Raw genomic sequence first — 25,476 nt, forward strand, 5'->3', positions numbered from 1 at the left:
TGTATAGGGAGGACTCTGATATATAGAGGGGGCTCTGATGTACAGGGAGGACTCTGACATATAGAGGGGGCTCTGATGTATAGGGAGGACTCTGAGATATAGAGGGGGCTCTGATGTATAGGGAGGACTCTGACATATGGAGGGGGCTCTGATGTATAGGGAGGACTCTGACATATGGAGGGGGCTCTGATGTACAGGAAGGACTCTGACATATAGAGGGGGCTCTGATGTATAGGGAGGGCTCTGAGATATGGAGGAGGCTCTGATGTACAGGGAGGGCTCTGACATATGGAGGGGGCTCTGATGTATAGGGAGGACTCTGACATATGGAGGGGGCTCTGATGTATAGGGAGGACTCTGAGATATGGAGGAGGCTCTGATGTATAGGGAGGACTCTGACATATGGAGGGGGCTCTGATGAATAGGAAGGACTCTGAGATATAGAGGGGGCTCTGATGTATAGGGAGGACTCTGAGATATAGAGGGGGCTCTGATGTATAGGGAGGACTCTGAGATATGGAGGAGGCTCTTATGTACAGGGAGGGCTCTGACATATGGAGGGGGCTCTGATGTATAAGGAGGACTCTGACATATGGAGGGGGCTCTGATGTATAGGGAGGACTCTGACATATAGAGGGGGCTCTGATGTAAAGGAGGACTCTGACATATAGAGGGGGCTCTGATGTATAGGGAGGACTCTGACATATAGAGGGGAATCTGATGTATAGGGAGGACTCTGACATACAGAGGGGGCTCTGATGTATAGGGAGGACTCTGACATACAGAGGGGGCTCTGATGAATAGGGAGGACTCTGACGTATGGAGGGGGCTCTGATGTACAGGGAGGACTCAGATATAGAGGGGGCTCTGATGTATAGGGAGGACTCTGACACATAGAGGGGAATCTGATGTATAGGGAGGACTCTGACATACAGAGGGGGCTCTGATGAATAGGGAGGACTCTGACGTATGGAGGGGGCTCTGACGTACAGGGAGGACTCTGAGATATAGAGGGGGCTCTGATGTATAGGGGGGACTCTGACATACAGAGGGGGCTCTGATGTATAGGGAGGACTCTGACGTATGGAGGGGGCTCTGATGTATAGGGAGGACTCTGACATACAGAGGGGGCTCTGATGTATAGGGAGGACTCTGACGTATGGAGGGGGCTCTGATGTATAGGGGGGACTCTGACATATGGAGGGGGCTCTGATGTATAGGGAGGACTCTGACATACAGAGGGGGCTCTGATGTATAGGGAGGACTCTGACGTATGGATGGGGCTCTGATGTATAGGGAGGACTCTGAGATATGGAGGAGGCTCTGATGTACAGGGAGGACTCTGACATACAGAGGGGGCTCTGATGTATGGGGAGGACTCTGAGATATGGAGGAGGCTCTGATGTACAGGGAGGACTCTGACATACAGAGGGGGCTCTGATGTATGGGGAGGACTCTGACATATGGAGGGGGCTCTGATGTATTGGGAGGACTCTGAGATATGGAGGAGGCTCTGATGTACAGGGAGGACTCTGACATACAGAGGGGGCTCTGATGTATGGGGAGGACTCTGACATATGGAGGGGGCTCTGATGTATTGGGAGGACTCTGAGATATGGAGGGGGCTCTGATGTACAGGGAGGACTCTGACATATAGAGGGGGCTCTGATGTATAGGGAGGACTCTGACATTTACGCGCTGCAACTGTTTACAAGGGACACAGGACTCCCTGGAACGCATAATGCGGAAGCGAGCTGGAACGCAAAACACGGAAGTCGCACACAAGCAGCGTCTAGAGCGAAGGCGGAAGTCAGCTAAGCGCGCGGTGTTCTGTGGCTTGTGGAACGCAGAACCCGGAAGCGCCGTGGAACGCAAAACCAGGAAGCACACCTCTGAGAGAGCCATCCTCTTCCGGTGTGATAGGACTGAAGGGGACAGAGAAAAGGGGTCCTTACGGTAAGTCCTGGGCTTGTGTGTCAGATGGAGACTTAGTGTTACAGAGAGGAGACTAATGGCTGCCTAGTGTCTCTTTGGAGGGTTTGTATCAGAATGATGTTTAGTCCCTTTAAGCCACATTGTGTGTTCACTGGGCAGCCTTATAATTCACCTCCTAATACTTTATTACCCCAATTGGTACGATATCAGCCCCTTCCTCCGTACTAGGCCATCGGACCGCGCCAAATTTCATTCATTCCACCATTTAAAGGGATTCTCTACTCAGAACCAAATAATAGGGCATGTAGGGAGCGTTCACTTATCATCCATAGGGGGCGCCATGGAGTGTCAGCCAACCGCACCGCCAAAAGTGGGGTTTTACGAACACGGTACCTCCTCCGAGGTGTTCTCAACTCCACCCACACAGCTGAGGGTCCTTAGCCCCCAACATTGTGACCATCGCCCAATTGGAATCTTCTAAAGTTACGACATTGGCCACTAGGGGGGTCACCTACCTGAAACCCTCCAATGTCGCAACATGACCACTAGGTGGTGATCTACCTGGAATCTGGCCACTAGGGGGTCACCAACCTGAAATCCTCCAGCGTTAACGGCACAACTACTAGGCGGTCATCCACCATATGGCCACTAGGTGGTGATCTACCTGGAATATGGCCACTAGGGGGTCACCCACCTGAATTCCTCCAATATTAATGGCACAACTACTAGTTGGTCATCTACCATATGGCCACTAGGCGGTAATCTACATGGAATATGGCCACTAGGGGGTCACCCACCTGAGATCCTCCAGTGTTAATGGCACAACTACTAGGTGGTCATCCACCATATGGCCACTAGGTGGTCATCTACCTGAAATCCTACAGTGTAAAGGGCATGGCTACTAGGTGGTCATCTACCTGAAATGTGGCCACTAGGGGTCACCCACCGGAAATCCTCCAGTGTTAACAGCACAACTACCAGGTGGTCACCCACTGAAATCCTCCAGTTTTAATGGCAGAGCCACTAGGTGGTCATCTACCTGGAATATGTCCACTAGGGGGTCACCCACCTGAAATCCTCCAGTGTAAATGGCATGACTACTAGGCGGTCATCCACCATATGGCCACTAGGTGGTGATCTACCTGGAATTTGGCCACTAGGGGGTCACCCACCTGAAATCCTCCAATGTTTATAGCACAACTACTAGGTGGTCATCCACCATATGGCCACTAGGTGGTGATCTACCTGGAATCTGGCCACTAGGGGGTCACCCACCTGAAATCCTCCAGTGTTAACAGCACAACTACTAGGCGGTCATCCACCATATGGCCACTAGGTGGTCCTCTACCTGGAATATGGCCACTAGGGGGTCACCCACCTGAAATCCTCCAGTGTTAACAGCACAACTACTAGGCGGTCATCCACCATATGGCCACTAGGTGGTCCTCTACCTGGAATATGGCCACTAGGGGGTCACCCACCTGAAATCCTCCAGTGTTAACAGCACAACTACTAGGCGGTCATCCACCATATGGCCCCTAGGTGGTAATCTACCTGAAACCCTCCAATGTTGCAACATGGTCATCCACCTGGAATATGGCAACTAGCGGGTCACCCACCTGAAATCCTCCAGTGTAAAGGACATGGCTACTAGGTGGTCATCTACCTGGAATATGGCCACTAGGGGGTCACCCACCTGAGATCCTCCAGTGTTAATGGCACAGCTACTAGGTGGTCATCTACCATATGGCCAATAGGTGGTCATCTACCTGAAACCCTCCAATGTTGCAACATGACCACTAGGTGGTCCTCTACCTGGAATATAGGCACTATATATGGTCTGGAATATGGCAATATGGTCACCCACCTGAAATCCTCCAATGTTAATGGCACAACTACTAGGTATTTATCTACCTAGAATTTGGCCACTAGGGGGTCACCCACCTGAAATCCTCCAGTGTTAATGGCACAACTACTAGGCGGTCATCCACCATATGGCCACTAGGTGGTCCTCTACCTGGGATATGGCCACTAGGGGGTCACCCACCTGAAATCCTCCAGTGTTAATGGCATGGCTACTAGGTGGTCATCTACCTGGAATATGGCCACTAGGGGGTCACCCACCTGAAATCCTCCAGTGTTAATGGCATGGCTACTAGGTGGTCATCTACCTGGAATATGGCCAACTAGGGGGTCACCCACCTGTAATCCTCCAGTGTAAATGGCATGACTATTAGGTGGTCATCTACCTAGAATATGGCCACTAGGTGGTCATCTACCTGAAACCCTCCAATGTTGCAACATGACCACTAGGTTGTCATCCACCTGGAATATGGCCACTAGGGGGTCACCCACCTGAAATCCTCCAGTGTAAATGGCACGACTACTAGGTGGTTATCTACCTAGAATTTGGCCACTAGGGGGTCACCCACCTGAAATCCTCCAGTGTTAATGGCACAACTACTAGGCGGTTATCCACCATATGGCCACTAGGTGGTGATCTACCTGGAATATGGCCACTAGGGGGTCACCCACCTGAAATCCTCCAATGTTAATGGCACAACTACTAGGTGGTCATCCATCATATGGCCACTAGGTGGTCATCTACCTAGAATTTGGCCACTAGGGGGTCACCCACCTGAAATCCTCCAGTGTTAATGGCACAACTACTAGGCGGTTATCCACCATATGGCCACTAGGTGGTGATCTACCTGGAATATGGCCACTAGGGGGTCACCCACCTGAAATCCTCCAATGTTAATGGCACAACTACTAGGTGGTCATCCATCATATGGCCACTAGGTGGTGATCTACCTGGAATATGGCCACTAGGGGGTCACCCACCTGAAATCCTCCAATGTTAACAGCACAACTACTAGGCGGTTATCCACCATATGGCCACTAGGTGGTGATCTACCTGGAATATGGCCACTAGGGGGTCACCCACCTGAAATCCTCCAGTGTGAATGGCATGACTACTAGGTGGTCATCTACCTAGAATTTGGCCACTAGGGGGTCACCCACCTTGAACCCTCGGATATGATGACATGGTCAGAAGGGGGTCACCCTCCGATGTTATGACTTGGCCAATAGGGAGTCACCCACCTAAAACCCTCCAGTGTTAATGTCCACTAGGTGGTCATCCACCTTGAATATGGCCACTAGGGGGTTATCCACCTGGAGCCCTCAGATGTTTTGACATGGTCAGAAGGTGGTCACCCACCTGGAATATGGCCACTAGGGGGTCACCCACCTGAAATCCTCCAGTGTAAATGGCACGACTACTAGGTGGTTATCTACCTAGAATTTGGCCACTAGGGGGTCACCCACCTGAAATCCTCCAGTGTTAATGGCACAACTACTAGGTGGTCATCCACCATATGGCCACAAGGTGGTAATCTACCTGAAACCCTCCAATGTTGCAACATGGTCATCCACCTGGAATATGGCAACTAGGGGGTCACCCACCTAAAATCCTCCAGTGTAAAGGGCATGCCTACTAGGTGGTCATCTACCTGGAATATGGCCACTAGGGGGTCACCCACCTGAAATCCTCCAGTGTTAATGGCACAGCTACTAGGTGGTCATCTACCTGGAATATGGACACTAGAGAGTCACCCACCTGAGATCCTCCAGTGTTAATGGCACAGCTACTAGGTGGTCATCCACCATATGGTCAACAGGTGGTCATCTACCTGGAATATGGCCACTAGGGGGTCACCCACCTGAAATCCTCCAGTGTGAATGGCATGACTACTAGGTGGTCAGCTACCTAGAATTTGGCCACTAGGGGGTCACCCACCTTGAACCCTCTGATATGATGACATGGTCAGAAGGGGGTCACCCTCCAATGTTATGACTTGGCCAATAGGGAGTCACCCACCTAAAACCCTCCAGTGTTAATGTCCACTAGGTGGTCATCCACCTTGAATATGGCCACTAGGGGGTTATCCACCTGGAGCCCTCAGATGTTTTGACATGGTCAGAAGGAGGTCACCCACCTGGATTATGGCCACTAGGGTGTCACCCTCCAATGTTATGACATAACCAATAGGGAATCACCCACCTGGAACTGGCTTATGTTCTGACATCTAGAACCCTTCGTTTTTATGACAAGACTACTTGGGGGTCATTCACTTTGAACCCTCTGATGTTATGACTACTAGGAGGACACCCATCTGGAACTCTCTGAGGTTACGATAGTGCCATTAGGGGGTCACCCACCTAAACCAGCTGGTGTGCTGGCCAGCCCCATAGCCAAAAGTGGCTTTGTGCGAACACTGTACCTTCTTTGAGGTGTTCTCAACTCCACCCACACAGCTGAGGGTTCATAGACCCCCAAATCGTGACATCACCCACCTGGAACCCACTAATGTTACATCATGGCCACTAGGGGATCACCCAGCTGAAAACCTCTGATATTATGACATGTCCACTAGGTGGTCACTCACCTAAAACCAGTTCATCTTACGACATGGCCATTAGTGGGCTGGAGATGAGGAGGTTTAGTTTACAGGGGGTGATCAGTGCAACCTAGTCGGACTGCATGCATGCTGTGGCTCAATCGATGGTCAGGTTGCATCCTCCATAGATCCTTTAACAAGGTCCTGTAAGGCAAAGTTCTGGCTCTTCTTTATAGTCCTTCAAACAAGGAGCCATAAAAGTGACAACCCTGGGCTAATACTATGACATGATGCCGTACTATCCCGTTCTTATAAAACATGATCTTCGGTGTACTGTATTAGTAAGTAGGAAGATCGTGGGAAATCCAGACATATTCCGGTAGCTGGACATCACATTGTGCTTGAATAAATAAATTTCTGTGTCCTGATTAGACATTGGATTGCTCCGAAATTCCTACACTGCAAATCATATACTTCTTCGTATAATGTACAGTGCCTTGCGAAAGTGTTCGGCCCTCTTGAACTTTGCGACCTTTTGCCACATTTCAGGCTTCAAACATAAAGATATTAAACTGTAATTTTTTGTGAAGAATCAACAACAAGTGGGACACAATCATGAAGTGGAACAAAATTTATTGGATATTTCAAACTTTGTTAACAAATAAAAAACTGAAAAATTGGAAGTGCAAAATTATTCAGCCCCTTTATTTTCAGTGCAGCAAACTCTCTCCAGAAGTTCAGTGAGGATCTCTGAATGATCCAATGTTGACCTAAATGACTAATGATGATAAATAGAATCCACCTGTGTGTAATCAAGTCTCTGTATAAATGCACCTGCACTGTGATAGTCTCAGAGGTCCGTTTAAAGCGCAGAGAGCATCATGAAGAACAAGGAACACACCAGGCAGGTCCGAGATACTGTTGTGGAGAAGTTTAAAGCCGGATTTGGATACAAAAAGATTTTCCAAGCTTTAAACATCCCAAGGAGCACTGTGCAAGCGATAATATTGAAATGGAAGGAGTATCAGACCACTGCAAATCTACGAAGACCTGGCCGTCCCTCTAAACTTTCAGCTCATACAAGGAGAAGACTGATCAGAGATGCAGCCAAGAGGCCCATGATCACTCTGGATGAACTGCAGAGATCTACAGCTGAGGTGGGAGACTCTGTCCATAGGACAACAATCAGTCGTATACTGCACAAATCTGGCCTTTATGGAAGAGTGGCAAGAAGAAAGCCATTTCTTAAAGATATCCATAAAAAGTGTCGTTTAAAGTTGGCCACAAGCCACCTGGGAGACACCAAACATGTGGAAGAAGGTGCTCTGGTCAGATGAAACCAAAATCGAACTTTTTGGTAACAATGCAAAACGTTATTTTTGGAGTAAAAGCAACACAGCTCATCACCCTGAACACACCATCCCCACTGTCAAACATGGTGGTGGCAGCATCATGGTTTGGGCCTGCTTTTCTTCAGCAGGGACAGGGAAGATGGTTAAAATTGATGGGAAGATGGATGGAGCCAAATACAGGACCATTCTGGAAGAAAACCTGATGGAGTCTGCAAAAGACCTGAGACTGGGACGGAGATTTGTCTTCCAACAAAACAATGATCCAAAACATAAAGCAAAATCTACAATGGAATGGTTCACAAATAAACATATCCAGGTGTTAGAATGGCCAAGTCAAAGTCCAGACCTGAATCCAATCGAGAATCTGTGGAAAGAACTGAAAACTGCTGTTCAAAAACGCTCTCCATCCAACCTCACTGAGCTTGAGCTGTTTTGCAAGGAGGAATGGGCAAAAATTTCAGTCTCTCGATGTGCAAAACTGATAGAGACATACCCCAAGCGACTTACAGCTGTAATCGCAGCAAAAGGTGGCGCTACAAAGTATTAACCTAAGGGGGCTGAATAATTTTGCACGCCCAATTTTTCAGTTTTTTATTTGTTAAAAAAGTTTGAAATATCCAATAAATTTCGTTGCACTTTATGATTGTGTCCCACTTGTTGTTGATTCTTCACAAAAAATTACAGTTTGATATCTTTATGTTTGAAGCCTGAAATGTGGCAAAAAGGTCGCAAAGTTCAAGGGGGCCAAATACTTTCGCAAGGCACCTGTACATATCTAGGGTGACACTAGAGTGTAAATGAAGGAAGTAATGTACTGTGTGTAAAGTCAGTCCATTTCTGGTTAATTCCTTTAGCGATTATTAGTAATGCAGGAGAGTCCTCAGCAATGATGCTCCAAAACTCCTACTATGTGTTCTTCTCTCTTCCAAAACAGGCCATCCCCAAACCAGTCCTTAGCACCGGGACCTCAGCCCAGTCTCAAGATGGAGAAGGATCAGAGTAACATGACTGAGCAAATAATTAAGCTCACCCTGAAGATACTCTACCTGCTGACCGGAGAGGTGAGGAGGATTCTGGGAGGTCACATGACATCACTCTTATCTCTATTTATAAAACACAGAGCTGACCGGAGAGGTGAGGAGGATTCTGGGAGGTCACATGACATCACTGTTATCTCTATTCATAAAGCACAGACCTGACCGGAGAGGTGAGAAGGATTCTGGGAGGTCACATGACATCACAGTTATCTCTATTCATAGCGCACAGACCTGACCGGAGAGGTGAGGAGGATTCTGGGAGGTCACATGACATCACTCTTATCTCTATTAATAAAACACAGAGCTGCCCGGAGAGGTGAGGAGGATTCTGGGAGGTCACATGACATCACTCTTCTCTCTATTAATAAAACACAGACCTGACTGGAGAGGTGAGGAGGATTCTGGGAGGTCACATTGTGACGGTGGCGGGTATCAGACCCCTGGCCTTCTCATCCACCTCGTGACCAAAGACCAAGCAATCTCACACCCTGCCGTCACTTGCGTAACAATGCCACTCTCAGCTGCACCCAGCACACAGATTGTCCAGCTTGCGGGACCACAATCTAGATGCCAGCAAACTGAGAGCGATTGTCACCGGGTTAATTAAACGATTAACCCTTTCTCTGCCACCACCGCTACGTTTGAGCCCAGCGGACGCTCGTGGTTTTACAAATTTCAATTATGACTTTAGAATAACCGTTTGTAACACACACTGTCACGTCAGACCAGAATGTTTCAGATAGGTTAGCCTAAACAGTACAAATATCAATTATGACTTTAGAATAACCGTCTGTAACACACAGTAGCGAGCTTCAGGAGGCAGGTTCGTTTGGGTCAAGTTGCGTTTAAGAGCTTAGAGATAAAGTTAACACTTTTCAAAATAAGGTTTAATTTTCAAAATAAGGTTTAATTATAAGAAAGGTTTAAAATTGGTGCGTATAAAAATATTTACAGAAAAATGGGTTACAAAGAAATAGAGACACAATACAGCAATTGAGAAATATGAAGAGAAAGGATGAAAATACTTGCATTAAACGGTCCTGGTATTACCTTAGTTTCAGAAGCTGAACCGGTATGTTTGGTTCCCCTTGGGCGATGTTATGGCTTCGATGGTAGGATCAGAACTCTGCTCTCTCTCAGTTCCTGTGTTTTTCTCTGACCCTCCAGGGGGTGTCACCAGAAGTACTCAGCCAATGGCTCTGAGTCTATAAACTGCTAAGTGACCTCCCGCTTTGACAGATTCATAAAAGCACTCATATCTGGGGATATGAAACGGTTACATGCTTGAAACCGATATTTGATGGTCCATTTTTGAATTGGCTTTCTACAGACACTAAACATGGGCTATCTCGGATTAACCCCTGACCTGTACGGCATTGGATCGCTAGCTTGTCTTTCCTAGGCATGAAGGAGTCCGTGTTGGGTCTTAATTCGATTGGTATTTTATGGGGCACCCAAATATCTACTTTTTGTTAATATGTTATGTTCGGGTAAAAAGATATGATTTGAGCACGGATTGTGAGATGTAACTTAACAATTTGGGCTTTGGGAATTTACAAGGCAGCTTCACTGGACATCTGCTCTGACCCCCTGCTCTCCTCGGAGACCCAACTCCTGCTAGAAGGGCTGATAAGACTTTATAACCTGCCAACCAGTATGTGTTTGAAGATAAGGCACTCGAGTGAAGAGGGGGGGGGGGGGGATACCTCTGCGGGTACACATTTGCTGTTACAGCTTACTGGAATTTTGCCGGTGTCGGGGACAAGATGGTGTCGATACCACGATACCATTACACACATGACATTACTCTCATCTCTATTAATAAAGCACAGACCTGACCGGAGAGGTGAGGAGGATTCTGGGAGGTCACATGACATCACTCTTATCTCTATTAATAAAACACAGACCTGACCGGAGAGGTGAGGAGGATTCTGGGAGGTCACATGACATCATGTATGTTTCTTTTAATAAAACACAGAGCTGACTGGAGAAGTCAGATCTTGACTTGTTTGTCTTTATTTAGGTTTATGTACCTGATACAAACTCCAGTGATTGTTTGACACCCAGGAGCCACCACCTTGTCTCAGGTGGATGGAGGGGGGTCCAGAGCTCCACCAAGGACCCTCCTCCTCCCTCTGTGATGACTGACAAGAAGAAGGTTTTAGAAGTCACCCAGAAGATCCTTGAGCTGCTCTCAGGAGAGGTGAGCGGTGCCGGGAATTCTGGGATATTATCCAGTAACAGACAAGGGATGTGTCTGGATGGTGACTGTATCATTGTGTGTGTCAGGTTCCTATAAGGTGTCAGGATGTCACTGTCTATTTCTCCATGGAGGAGTGGGAGTATTTAGAAGGACACAAGGATCTCTACAAGGACGTCATGATGGAGAATCAGCCGCCCGTCACATCACCGGGTAAGAGGAGACTTTATTGTAAAGGAGAGAGCAGTACGGAGGATCCACCTAGATCCCCCATCATCTGATAAACACATAGAAACAATGTATTCAGTCAGTGTGTGTGTTTCCTACAGATGGATCCAGTAATGGGAACCCACCAGAGAGTTGTCCCAGTCCTCTGTATTCTGGGGATTCCACGCAGGAGGAAATCATTATCCCTGAGGATTCTGCTGAAGAACTCCACCAGTCCTTTCACAAAACGGTCTCTGAGGTATGTCATACAATGAGGGGACTTTACTAAGACTGGAGAAGCAGTGTATGGCAATTAATCAGCTTCTAGCTTTCATTTTTAAAGCTTAAAGCGGAGTCCCGGCCACAAAATCGACATAATCGATTTTGTGGCCATCCGCTTGCCTTTCTTCACCTGAAAAGGAATTGGATAGTTAGGATTTTGTTTTTTGTTTACTTACCTTGTTATTGTAGAAAGAAATACTCACCTTTCTTCCACTTCCTCCCGCGGCCCGCGCCGTCACTTCCGGTTTGCAATGATTCCTGGGAGCTGAACGTCATCGCTCCCAGGATTCAATGCGACGGCACCGGCCCCGCTCGTCACTTCTGGTGCGACGCCGCATTCCCTGCTAAACAGCTTCTGGGCATGCCCAGAAGCTGTGGAGGAATGCGGCGCCACACCGGAAGTGACGAGAGGGGCCGGTGCAGGCGCATTCTGGGAGAAGAAGACGCGGAAGAGGACGCAGAAGAGGATCGCGCCGGCTTCAGCTGCCCACAACAGAGATGGCAACGCTGGAGAAGAAATTTTAAAAGTGAGTATTTCTTCTTGCAGGTAAGTGCGAACCGGGACAGATCAGAGGCTGTCCATTGTGGAATGTACTAGCCCTGACTGTCCCGGGGGTATGTTCATTGAAATTGTTTTTTTGTGGCCGGAACTCCGCTTTAAAGTGGTTGTAAAGGTAGAAGTTTTTTTTTTTATCTTAACCAGTTTAAGGCCGCCCTATAGCAGATCTACTGCTAAAGGGCTGCCCACCTGTACAGAATCACATGTATATATACAGGTATACCTCGCTTTATGTACACTCACAAGAACGGACACATTGGCATCTATGGGAAATCTTGGTCAGCTTGGCATAGCACTGCTCCCCTTCTAACATTGGCATCTATGGGAAATCTTGGTCTGCTTGGCATACCACTGCTCCCTGTCTAACATTGGTGTCTATGGGAAATCTTGGTCAGTTTGACATGGTACTGCTCCCAGTCTTTAACATTGGTGTCTATGGGAAATCTTGGTCTGCTTGGCATACCACTGCTCCCTGTCTAACATTGGTGTCTATGGGAAATCTTGGTCAGTTTGACATGGTACTGCTCCCAGTCTTTAACATTGGTGTCTATGGGAAATCTTGGTTGGCTTGGCATGGCACTGCTCCCTGTCTAACATTGGCGTCCATGGGAAATCTTGGTCAACTTGGCATGGCACTGCTCCCATTCTTTAACATTGGTGTCCATGGGAAATCTTGGTCTGCTTGGCATGGCACTGCTCCCATTCTTTAACATTGGCATCCATGGAAAATATTGGTCAGCTTGGCATGGCACTGCTCCCTGTCTAACATTGGCATGTATGGGAAATCTTGGTCAGCTTGACATAGCACTGCTCCCAGGCTTTAACATTGGTGTCTATGGGAAATCTTGGTCAGCTTTACATACCACTGCTCCCTGTCTAACATTGGTGTCCATGGGAAATCTTGGTCTGCTTGGCATGGCACTGCTCCCTGTCTAACATTGGCGTCTATGGGAAATCCTGGTCTGCTTGACATGGCACTGCTCCCATTCTTTAACATTGGCGTCCATGGGAAATCTTGGTCAACTTGGCATGGCACTGCTCCCTATCTAACATTGGCGTACATGGGAAATCTTGGTCTGCTTGACATGGCACTGCTCCCTGTCTAACATTGGCATCTATGGGAAATCTTGGTCAGCTAGACATAGCACTGCTCCCGAACCATAAGTGACAGGGACACCAAATGTAGGCAACAGAGGGGAAACGACACTTTCTAGACCCAATGAATCGCACACTGAGCAGACCTAACTCACAGATCCTGCTCTCTGCTAAGCAGAAAGCGATATAGAATTTGCCTGCTTCTCCTCTGATAGGCAGACAGAGCCAAGAACTATACTCTCTCACTAGCAACTACCTAGGAGGGTGCTACATTAGCAAGCCATTTTTTTGTAGAAGTGTAATAGATAATATGTTTTTAGCTGGGGGGGGGGGGGGGGGGGCTTGCCTTTACTTGCCCTATTTTATCTTGATATTTCAGTTCCAAATTAACTGACCCCCCCTTTTTTTTTTTTTATCCCATTTCAGAATGAACATTCGGATATTTGGACGATTGATTCCGATCCGGGAATGGAGGAGGGAGAATTGTACTCAGAAAGTAACCTGCAGGAAAAAGAGGAGGAAATGGCAAATTATATCAGCACAGGTGAATTCCTGCGCAGAGCCGCCGCCCTGTACCAATTTAACTGCTATGGGGCGGTCAGCAATTGGCTAAAGAGGTCCCGTGTAGCTGCTGCCTGTCGTTTGCTGGCTCCTCCCATACTGGGGGTCCTATAGAATCTAAAAAAGAGCAGCTTTATGTATATTATGTATGTTTATTCTTGCTCTTCTTTTTTTCCAGATGGTTCAAGTGTTGCCAGTACCCCAGAAAGATGTACCGACCCCATTTATCCCCAAGAGTATTCACTAAATGAGAGGCGCCGCAAAAGACATAAAGAGGTGCCGTCATTATAGGGGGGCTTAAAGGGGAATGCCAGATTTTATTATCATTATTTTATTATTTTTTAATATTATTGCCCCTGGTTGGGGAGATTCAACATCTCTATTTCTTCTGGTTAACAATGTCACGGAAACAGAAAGTGAGGACTCTATTTTTTTTTAATTTGTAAAGGGTAGGCTTGTCTATGCTTTTGGGCGGGGTGGCAGAGGGTTAGATCGCCCACTGCCTGGTTGCCTTTCTTGGTAAGCGGTTAAGTTGCACAAATGTTTTTCATTAAAATCACCAATAAAGGTATTTCTTTATCTAAACAAGCTGTCCTCACAGCTTTCTCCAGTCACTTGCCCAAACATCTGGTTGGGGGGGGCTGTGCATTAGAAATGCCACCTTTTCTTCAAGCTAAGCCCAAATACTTTAGCGGAGGGCGGCAATATTTTTCTTTTTTTAACCTCTGTTGGACACTTCTGATGTAGTGCAAGGGCCTGCCTGATTGGATACAGAGTGAATGGATAGATAGGTGGGTACTCCTATTCCAAAGTTTTGGTATCTAATTATTCAGACCCATAGATGTGCGCACAGGGTGTGCCTAATCCTTGCTGTGCACACTGGGGTTGCCACTTGTCCAGAATTGACCTGGACAGTCCAGGTTTTGAATTGTGTCTGGATTTCAGACGTTAATCTAAAGGTGAACTTAGCCTTTAGGGGGGAACACTGTGCTCTCTGGTGCAAAGGGGAACTCTGAAGTAAGGGGGGGGGGGTCTGCTCACCAAAGCCACAACTCACATCAGAGTTCCCAGCATTCCCCCTTAAATCAGGGTTCCCAGAGCCCCCCCTTCCATCAGAGTCTGCAGAGCCCCCCTTACATCCGAGTCCCCCATACCTTAGTGTATTCACTTGTTCGGAGGCAGGAGAGAGAAGGGAGGGAGGGCAACAGGGGGAATCTGCGCTGCACGGGGTAATTAGGGTGTGCCCAGGCTTACCCTTTGCGCACGTCTATGGTTCTGAATAATGTGTCCGGGTTTCAGAAGGTCTGAAACCCGGACACACATATCAAAGCCCAAACTGTCCAGGTTAATCCAGCATGGGTGGCAACCCCAGTGTGCATAACAGTGATCAGGCACACCCTGTGCGCACGTCTATGGATCTGAATAATGTATCTGGGTTTCAGGAGGTCTGAAAGCCGGACACATGTTTAAAGCCTGGACTGTCCAGGTGAATCCTGGATGGGTGGCAACCCCAGTGTGCATGACAGGAATAAGGCACACCCTGTGTGCACGTCTATGGATCTGAATAATGTGAACCCGGACACTTGATTTAAAATCTGGACTGTCCAGGTGAATCCCTGATGGGAGGCAACCACAGTGTGCACAGCAAGGAATTAGGCACACCCTATGTGCACATGTATGGGTCTGAATAATGTGTCCGGGTTTTAGGAGGTCTAAAACTCAGAGGCATGATTCAAAGTCCGGGCTGTCCAGGTGAATCCCAGATAGGTGGCAACCCCAGTGTGCATAACAGGGGTTAGGCACACCCTGTGCACATATCTGTGGATTTGAATAATGAATTTGGGTTTCGGGAGGTCTGAAACCCAGACGCATGATTCAAAACCGTGACTGTCCACGTGAATCCCGGATGGATGGCAACCCCAGTGTGCATAACAGGGATTAAGTACACCCTCTGTACATGTCTATGGATCTGAATAATGTGAACCCGGACACTTGATTTAATACCTGGACTGTCCAGGTGAATCCCAGATGGAAGGCAACCCCAGTGTGCACAGCAAGGAATTAGGCACACCCTATGCGCACATGTATGGGTCTGAATAATGTGTCCGGGTTTCAGGAGATCTGAAACCCGGACACATGAATCAAAGCTTGGACTGTCCAGGTAAATCCTGGATGGGTGGCAACTCCAGTGTGCACAGCAAGGTCACCTAACCTTCTTATGTCGGGACTAAATGTCCCATGATCTTTTGGCTGCAGATTAGACAACTGGCTGTAAAGCAGCCATCTTGTGAAGGAACTGTCTGACTGTGCGCGTCTCCCAGTCCTGTTCAGGAGCACGTAACTGTATGGGGGATGGGCTTGTGGAATCAACACAGAGACCTGTGATCCTAAATAGGAGGATCACAGGCGCTCTGTGTTCATTCCAGAGAGAACAATGGTCTGCTGTGTTTACAACAGCAGACCGTCGTTCTCTCTCCACGGGGAGTGATCGCAGGTGCCGGGAGGCCCTGTGGATTGGCTTCCCCGCTGCCTAATGGGGTGGCACGCGAGCGCTCCCGCGAACTGACGTACTAGCCGAGCCAGCCTGCTGCAGTATATCTGCGACGGGTGGTCAGCAAGTGGTTAATGGAAAAAAAAATGAATAAAAAAACTGTTTCCATCTTTGTGGGGTTGCAAATGGAACTGAGGCTGTTCCGACCAGCTGCCCCACACTGCCTGTCCACTCACTGGTAAGGACAGGGCACAAGATCAAGACCTCAACCTCTTCTCTGAGCTGTGAGGACAGGCAGGGAAAACCATCAGCACCGCCAGTGACTGCCTGTTGCAGCCCCGACCACCACAAAAAGGGGGGGCAGGTACCCCCCCGATGGAAGCATCTCCCAACAACAGGATGCAAAGCCGCGGCCTCAATTACCGGCCCGCGCATGGAGACAAGACACCTGCGCAGTGTAGCCCAGGCGCCAGGCCGCTAATTCTAGTCGCCAATGTGACCTGGGGCCTGGGGTTTGTTGAGCCCTGGGGTTGGCTATGTCAGGGCTCCAGGGAGGAAAATGTCCCCTTTCCCATCTTAAAAGAGAAGATGAACTGTAGACAAGAGCGTGCACAGAATGCAGCTGTAGCTACAGAATGCCCTCCAAGGCTTTAGTTCAGGGATATGCAAACTGCGGCCCTCCAGCTGTTGCAAAACTACAAGTCCCATCATGCCCATGCCTCTGGTTGACATGTTTGTGGCTGTCAGTCTTGCTTTGCCTCATGGGACTTGTAGTTCTGCACCATTAGTTGGCATATCCCTGCTTTAGTTGGTCATCAGCACAAATTTATTCCAGAGGCACGGCGTCATCCACTGTCCACAGCAATCCACGGGTGTGGAATAATGAGTCCTGGTTTTGTATTTTAGTGGTTTTAAATGTTTTCCAACAATATTGTATATTTTGTATTCCTTGGCAATGTATTTCTTTTGTTTGCATTATCCTAGGAGGAAAATTTGAACATTGTCGTGATTGACGTTGAAGAGGAGGAGGAGGAGGATGAAGGGGCTGAAAAGATTTGTAAGGAGGAGGAAATCCCTACAGAGATCAGCTCAGGTGAGGGATAAACAGTAATGGAAGGGAAAGGAGGGGAGTGTGCGACACTGGCGGCACAACCCCCATATATAAATATGTATAAGAGGGACGTCCATCCGTTCTCTACCATTATTGGACAGGGCGAAGCGGGGAAACAAAAATTATATATACAGATCCCGTATCAAAAAAGTATTGCTATGTTAAAATGTCAACAATTTATTAACCACTTTACGACCACCTGCCGCACCCGCCGTAGGTATACGTCGGTCGCGCGCAGGCAGCTAGGGGGCGAGCATGTGCCGCCGCCGGCGCACTCCAGCCCCCACTCGTCAGCATGGAAGCCGATGCACAGGGCAGGCGGCTCCGACACCCGCGATTGCTCCCCGCTGAGAGAGAAGGACGGGCAGCTGTTGTAAACTGCTGACCGTTCTTCTCCCTGGAATGATCAGAGAGTGCCTTATGTTCCTTCTATATAGGATCACAGGTCTCTATGATCATTTCACAAGCCCCGCCCCCATACAGTTATAATCACTCCCCTAGGTACACATTTAAGCCTTTGGAATGATCAGAGAGTGCCTTTGATCCTTCTATATAGGATCACAGGTCTCTATGATCATTTCACAAGCCACGCCCCCATACAGTTAGAATCACTCCCCTAGGTACACATTTAACCCTCTGGAATGATCAGAGAGTGCCTGTGATCCTTCTATATAGGATCACAGGTCTCTATGATCATTTTACAAGCCCAACCCCTGTAAAGTTAGAAACATGCCCCTAGGTACACATTTAACCCTTTGATCACCCCTGGGTTAAACCTTTCCCTGCCAGTGTCATTATTGCAGTAACAGTGTATATTTTTAGCACTGATTACTGTATTAGTGTCACTGGTCCCCCCAAAGGTGTAAAAAATGTCAGTCAGGGGTTCGATCTGTCCGCCGCAATGTTGCAGTCCCGCTAAAAATCGCAGATCGCCGCCATTACTAGTAAAAAAAAAAAAAAAACAATAAAAATGACATAAATCTTTCCCGTAGTTAGTAGACGCGATAACTTCTGCGCAAACCAATCAAAATACGCTTATTGCGATTTTTTTTTTTTTTTTACCAAAAATATGTAGCAGGAAACAAATTGACCTAAAATGTTAAAAAACTTTGAATTTTACATTTTTTTTTTTTTTTTGGGAATGTTATATAGCAGAATGTGAAAAATATTGTTTTTTTTTTTTGTTCAGAATTGTCGCTATTTTTTTGTTTATAGCGCATAAAACAAAAATCGCACAGGTGATCAAATACCACCAAAAGAAAACTCTATTTGTGGGAAAAAAAGGACGTCAATTTTATTTGGGTGCAGCGTCGCACGACCGCGCAATTGTCCGTTAAAGTAACGCAGTGCCGAATAGCAAAATATGGCCTGGTCATTAACCGCTTGCCGACTGCTCACAGTATATTTACTGCGGCAGTCAGCCCCTCACAGGCAGAGTGACGTAGGTCTACGTCGCTTGCCTGTGAGGCTCTGGGGAGCGAGCGCGCGACCGCGGAGGCGCGCTCCCGCGTGGTCACGGACCCCCCCGCGCGTGTGACCAGCGGACCCGATTTCCGCCGGTCACTCAGCGATCGGCGGGGGAGAGGGAGAATGTCAGGCAGCTTGTGTAAACAAGCCACCTGTCATTCTCCTCGCTGTAAAGACACTGATCACACGGATCTACTATGTAGATCCGTTGATCAGTGTCCTTACAGCTCAAGCCACAGCCAATCACAGTAGAAAGCACGCCCCTAGGGATACACACAGCCCCTCCCTCCCAAATAAAGTTAACCCCTTCACTACCAGTGTATTTTTACAGTAACAGTGCATATATATAGCACTCATTACTGTAGTAATGTCACTGGTAACCCCAAAAGTGTCAAAAATGTCAGTCAAGGGTCCGATCTGTCCGCCGCAATGTCGCAGTACCGCAAAAAAAATCGCAGATCGCCGCCATTACACGTTAAAAAAAAAAAACAACAAAAATGACAAAAATCTTTCCCTTTGTTAGTAAACGCAATAACTTTTGCGCAAACCAATCAAAATACGCTTTTTGCGATTTTTTTTTTACCAAACATAGGTAGCATAAAACAAGTTGTCCGAAAATGTTAAAAAATTTTGATTTTTACATTTTTTTTTGGGGGAATTTCATATAAAAAAATGTGAAAAATATTGTTATTTTTGCAAAATGTACGCTCTTTTTTTGTTTATAGCGCAAAAAGTAAAAATCGCACAGGTGATCAAATACCACCAAAAGAAAACTCTATTTGTGGGAAAAAAAGGACGTCAATTTTATTTGGGTGCAGCGTCACACGACCGCGCAATTGTCCGTTAAAGTAACGCAGTGCCGAATAGCAAAATATGGCCTGGTCATTAAGGGGGCGAATCTTCGGGTCCAGAAGTGGTTAGATATCACATTGATCAGTAACCCAATTCTAAAGCTGGATACACACTATACAATTTTCTTTACATTTTTTCCTTTAGACTTACCAAAACCATATACTATGAGGTCAGACCTAAACACTTTCAATGTGTATTGCAATCAGGCAGGCCCATGCACTACATAGTTGAAGGTAAATCTAATGGAAATCTACCAACAAAAGAAAATCGAATTTTGTTGGCTGTTATATTGCATCGGACGGATCTGTATTAACCACTTACTGACCGCCCACGCGCTGATTTACGTCAGTCCTTTGATGCTAAACACCTGGGTTATGGCAGCAGATAGCTACCATAACCTAGGTATTTTTTTTTTTCAAACGTCGTTGCCTAGCAACCGGTCTAAAGGGCTGTTTTTTTTTCAACGTTTTTTTATTTTTTAGTGTGTTTTTGACCTCAGATCTCACAATAAAGAGGACCTGTCATGCTTATTTCTACTACAAGGGATGTTCTTGTAATAGGAATAAAAATGATCAAATTTTTTATTTTTTTTTTAACCACTTTACCACCGGAGGATTTTGCTGTCTTACGTCCGGGCCACTTTTTGCGATTCGGCGCTGTGCGACTTTAACTGACAATTGCGCGGTCGTGCGACGCCGCACCCAAACTAAATTTACGTCCTTTTTTTCCCACAAACAGAGCTTTCTTTTGGTGGTATTTGATCACCTGTGCGATTTTTACTTTTTGCGCTATAAACAAAAAAAGAGCGTAAATTTTGGAAAAATAACAATATTTTTCACATTTTTTTTATATGAAATTCCCCCCAAAAAAAAAATGTAAAAATCAAAATTTTTTTACATTTTTGGCCAATTTGTTTTCTGCTACATATGTTTGGTAAAAAAAAATCGCAATAAGCGTATTTTGATTGGTTTGCGCAAAAATTATTGCGTTTACTAACTAAGGGAAAGATTTATGTCATTTTTATTGTTTTTTTTTTTTTTAACGAGTAATGGCGGCGATCTGCGTTTTTTTTTTTTGCGGGACTGCGACATTGCGGCGGACAGATCGGACCCTTGACTGACATTTTTGACACTTTTGGGGGTACCAGTGACGTTACCACAGTAATCAGTGCTATAAATATGGACTGTTACTGTAAAAATGACACTGGCAGGGAAGGGGTTCATTTTTATTGGTGATCAAGGGGGTTAATGTATGCCTGGTGCTTACTGACGTGTGTGGGGGGAGGTGACTGAGTGACACAGGAACAGATCGCAGGTTCAGCTATGCTGAACCCTGCAATCTGACCTTGCCTGTCACTTAGGAGATCCGGTCGCTTTTGTTTACACAGGCGGGCGGATCTCCACACTCGATTCCCCGACGATCGGGGAAGAGCAGCGGCGATCGCCGCCGCTCCTCCCCTGGCCCGACTCCCGCTGTGACTGAATACAGTGGGAGCGAGCCCCCGGCGGCGCGCGCGCCGCCGAGAGAGGGGATTGTCTGGTGACGTAGGTCTACATCGCCAGACGTTATCGAGCCACTTTGCCGCAGTACAGCTCTAGTGAGCAGTGCGGAAGTGGTTTAAAAACTGCGTAAAAATAATAAAATAAATAGAAAAAAAAAAATAATTAAAGCGTCTATTACCGTTAGCTCGCGCGCAGAAGCGCTCGCATATGCAAGTCCCACCCACATATGTAAACGGTGTTCAAACCAGACATGTGAGGTTTTGCCGCGATCGTTAGAGTGAGAGCAATAAATCTAGCCCTTAACGATATAGGCTGTTTGGGACTTTAAATGAGGCACAAGCAGGTAATGCTTAGCGTCTCCATCCCTGTATCATAATAATAATAATAATTCTAGCCTTACACCTCCTTTGTAACTCTAAGCTGGTAACCTGTAGAAATTTTTAAAGTGTCGCCTATGGGGATTTTTAAGTACCAATGTTTGTCGCCATTCCGCAAGCATGCGCAATTTTGAAGCATGACATGTTGGGTATCTATTTACTCGGCGTAACATTATCTTTCACATTGTGGGAAAAAATTGGGCTCACTTTTACTGTTTTCTTATTTTTTAATTCAAAAAAGTGAATTTTTTCCAAAAAATTGCGTTTGGAAGACCGCTGCGCGAATACGGTGTAATAAAAAATATTGCAACGATCTCCGTTTTATTCTCTAGGGTCTCTGCTAAAAAAAAATATTTAATGTCTGAGACAAAGGCATTCCCCTCCGAAACAGCAATGGACAATTTTGACAAAAATCTCCAATTTTTTTATTTTTTTCCCTCCACAGATTTAGGAAATGGGGCTCATCCTTCAGACTTCTACCGCTGCCCCCCCTTCCCATCCAATTACCAGCTGAAACACAGCGACTTTTACCAAAGCTTCCATGCTCCCAGCAACTTCAACTCCAGCGTCCACCTGTACAGTCCCAACCTCAACCTGTACGGAAAATACCTCCGAGACGTGGACCCGGGGGCCAACGTGCCGGCGAGAGCCGCCACCAAGCAAGTTACGTGCAACGAGTGCGGCAAGTCCTTCGCACACAACAGCGACCTCCTGATCCACAAGAGGCTGCATCGCGGCAAGATGCCATTCATCTGCCCCGTCTGCGGCAAGTGCTTCAGCAGCAACTCCTACCTCATGTTGCACCTGAGGCTCCACGCTGGCGAGAAGCCCTTCAGCTGCACAGAGTGCGGCAAAAGCTTCAAGAGCAACTCCCACCTGGTGACGCACCTGCGCATCCACCGCGGCGAGAAGCCCTTCGTCTGCGCCGAGTGCGGCAAGAGCTTCAACGACAAGTCGAACTTCGGCCGCCACAAGCGCATACACACCGGGGAGAAGCCATACACCTGCGACCAGTGCGGGCGCGGCTTCAACCGCAAAGCCAACCTCTTGATCCACGAGCGCACGCACACGGGCGAGAAACCGTACTGCTGTGCCGAATGTGGCAAGCGCTACACCAGCAAGGCCGAGCTGGTCCGCCATCGGCTCTTCCATTCCGAGAGTAAGCAGTTCTCCTGCCCAGAGTGCTCGGAAAAGTTTGCGGACAAGTCAAGCTTGCTCGTTCACCAAATGGCTCACCGGGGGGAGAGGCCTTACACCTGTCGTGAATGCGGCAAGTGCTTCGCTAACAACTCGCAGCTGGTGACGCACGAGCGCATCCACAAGGGGGAAAAGCCCTTTGAGTGTCAGGAGTGCGGGAGGAGCTTCAACGACAAGTCCAACTTTATCCGCCACAAGAGGATCCACACGGGGGAGAAGCCATATGCGTGCTTCCAATGCGGCAAAGTGTTCAACCGCAAGGCCAACCTCCTCCTGCACCACCGGACTCACACGGGAGAGAAGCCATTTAGCTGCATGCAGTGTGGGAAGAGCTTTAGCAGTAACTCTGGCCTAGTCGTCCATCAGAGACTTCACACGGGTTAATTAGGTCATGAACATAACCACATCCTTGCAATGCCAGGAGCAAACAAGGAGTCGTGACAGGACCCGAAATTGTCTTTTTCTTTTTTTTTTACAATCTTTTATATACTGCAATGTACCAATGTGCACTGTAAAAGAAACAAACACAGAATGAATGGGCTGCATGTCACCTGAGACAATGGTTTTCCCAACCTTCCATACAAGCGGCTGTAGTAGTATGTGGAAGCTTTTGGAAGTAGCATTGTTTAGTTTTTATTTATTTATTTTTTTACAGTTTTTTCATGCACTGCATGTTTTCCAGAGTAGGAGAAGCAATCGCAGAATTTATTACTCAGCACTTAAGCCGATAGTAGAGCATTCCCCTTTATCGCACACATGGTTGGCTATAGAAGAACAGCCTTCATTAGCATGCCTGGAGAGGATTAGGAGCCTCGGCAAGCTCGGAATTTTATTTTCTGGCTCTTCTACACTTTAACATACTCCTCTTCAATGCTGCAGAACCAAACACAGAATGAACAGGCAGCAGATTGCCAGAGACCAAGACTGATCTTCACCTCACGACACTCCATTGGCTGTAGGGAATTCACAGGAGCTTTTGAAGGGTGCAGAATTTCGTTTTAAGGCTTATATACCGCATTTTACTGAAATTCACTACACAAAAAGCAATTCAAACAGGATGCAATTTAGAGTTTGCTGCTTATCCTCCCATTGAGAAGCACACGGGTGGAAGCGCGTAATCCATAAAATCCATTTTTTCTTACAAGATTTTAGAATGCCTTTTGATGTTATGCACTGTACAAGTGCCAAACAGAAAATAAAAAAAAAATCTCATAACCAGAATACTGGAGTGTCTGGAGAATAAACAAGCAGTATGTATCTATCTCCAAGAAAGCTAGACACAGAATGAGCAAGCAGTATGTACCAATCTCCAAGAGAGCCAGACACACAATAAATAGGCAGTATGTGTCAATCTCAGAGAGAGCCAGACATCGAATGAACAAGCAGTATGTACCAATCGCCAAGAGAGCCAGACACACAATAAATAGGCAGTATATGTCAACCTCAGAGAGAGCCAGACACAGAATGAACAAGCAGTATGTACCAATCTCCAAGAGAGCCAGACACACAATAAATAGGCAGTATATGTCGACCTCAGAGAGAGCCAGACACAGAATGAACAAGCAGTATGTACCAATCTCCAAGAGAGCCAGACACAAAATAAATAGGCAGTATGTGTCGACCTCAGAGAGAGCCAGACACAGAATGAACAAGCAGTATGTACCAATCTCGAAGAGAGTCAGACACACAATAAATAGGCAGTATATGTCGACCTCAGAGAGAGCCAGACACAGAATGAACAAGCAGTATGTACCAATCTCCAGACACTCAATAAATAGGCAGTATGTGCCTATCTCTGAGAAAGCCAGACATAGAATGAAGAGGTAGTATATACTGATCTCCAAGAAAGCCAGATGCAGAATGAACAGGCAGTATGTATCTATTTCCAAGAGAGTCATACATGGAATGACCAGGCAGTAGGTACCTAGGGTGACCGGAGGCAAGGGAATTTCCCTTTCTTCTCACACCTGAGGGTAAAGCATTCCCCTCCTATTCCTCACTCCTGAGTCTCGGGAATCCTCCTTCCTCTTCTCACCTGATGCTCAGGAATCCCCTTTCCTCTTCTCACCTGAGGCTCGGGAATCCCCCTCCTACTCACTCCTGAGGCTAGGGAATCCCCCTCCTACTCACTCCTGAGGCTAGGAAACCCCCCTTGTTCTCCAAACTCCTGAAGCTAAGGAATTCCCCTTCTCCTCACACGTATGTCTAGTAAATTCACCTTCAGGTGTGAGGGAAAATTTACTAGCCTCGGGTGTAAGAAGGAGGCATTTTCCTCTAGCCTTGGGAGTGAGACAGAGGAGGTGGTTCCTTGGCCTCGGGTGTGAGGAGTAGGGGATTCCCTAAACCCAGGTGTTAGTAGAAGGAGGGGAATTCCCCAGACTCAGGTGTGAGATTTCCCTATCCTCAGGTGTGAGGAGAATGAGGGGAATTCCCTAGCTTCAGATGTGAGGGGAATTCCCTAGCCTCAGATGATGAGGAAGGAGAATTGCCTAGCCTCGGGTGTGAGGGGAATTTTCATGCCTCTAGTGATAATAGAATGGAGAATTCCCTAGCCTCAGGTGTGAAGGGAATTCCCTAGCCTCAGGTGTTAGGAGAAGGAGGTGAATTCTCTAGCTTCAGGTGTAAAGAAGGAGGGGAATTCCCTAGCCCCAAATGAGAGGGACATTCCATAGCCTCATGTGATAATAGGAAGGATAATTCCTTAGCCTCATGTGATATTATGAAGGAGAATACCCTAGCCTCAAGTGTTAGAAGGAAGGGAATTCACTAGCTTCGGGTGTGAGTAGAAGGAGGGGATTTTCTTAGCCTCGGGTGTGAGTTGAAGGAGAATTCCCTAGCCTTGCGTTTG

The 25,476-nt window shown here is 47.1% G+C and overlaps 2 protein-coding genes across 2 annotated transcripts; both read left to right on the forward strand.

Annotated features, from left to right (window-relative positions):
- Positions 1-1,741: 1,741 nt before the first annotated feature.
- LOC309564380 (uncharacterized protein) lies at positions 1,742-23,211 on the forward strand (the record flags this gene model as incomplete). The annotated part of the gene is made up of 6 exons (XM_082269007.1): positions 1,742-1,956; positions 8,625-8,751; positions 10,751-10,930; positions 11,023-11,130; positions 17,107-17,215; positions 21,877-23,211. 6 exons carry the CDS (start codon positions 1,742-1,744, stop codon positions 23,010-23,012), a joined length of 1,875 nt encoding a protein of 624 aa, XP_082125133.1. The 3' UTR covers positions 23,013-23,211.
- LOC309562948 (uncharacterized protein) lies at positions 11,260-17,162 on the forward strand. Its single transcript, XM_082267276.1, has 4 exons — positions 11,260-11,393; positions 13,497-13,614; positions 13,810-13,907; positions 17,107-17,162. The coding sequence occupies exons 1-3, from the start codon at positions 11,269-11,271 to the stop codon at positions 13,876-13,878; spliced, it is 312 nt and encodes a 103-aa protein (XP_082123402.1). The 5' UTR covers positions 11,260-11,268; the 3' UTR covers positions 13,879-13,907; positions 17,107-17,162.
- Positions 23,212-25,476: the final 2,265 nt, after the last annotated feature.

The sequence above is a fragment of the Pelophylax lessonae genome, assembly GCF_965119305.1.
Source record: "Pelophylax lessonae genome assembly, chromosome: 9".
Taxonomy (NCBI): domain Eukaryota; kingdom Metazoa; phylum Chordata; class Amphibia; order Anura; family Ranidae; genus Pelophylax; species Pelophylax lessonae.

Bases quoted from the DNA above. Each gene is read 5' to 3' on its own strand.
- LOC309562948 (XM_082267276.1), top strand. From the start codon at position 11,269: ATGGGAACCCACCAGAGAGTTGTCCCAGTCCTCTGTATTCTGGGGATT. The intron at 11,394-13,496 runs GTATGTCATACA...ATCCCATTTCAG, and splicing joins TTCACAAAACGGTCTCTGAG to AATGAACATTCGGATATTTG. The intron at 13,615-13,809 runs GTGAATTCCTGC...CTTTTTTTCCAG, and splicing joins GGCAAATTATATCAGCACAG to ATGGTTCAAGTGTTGCCAGT.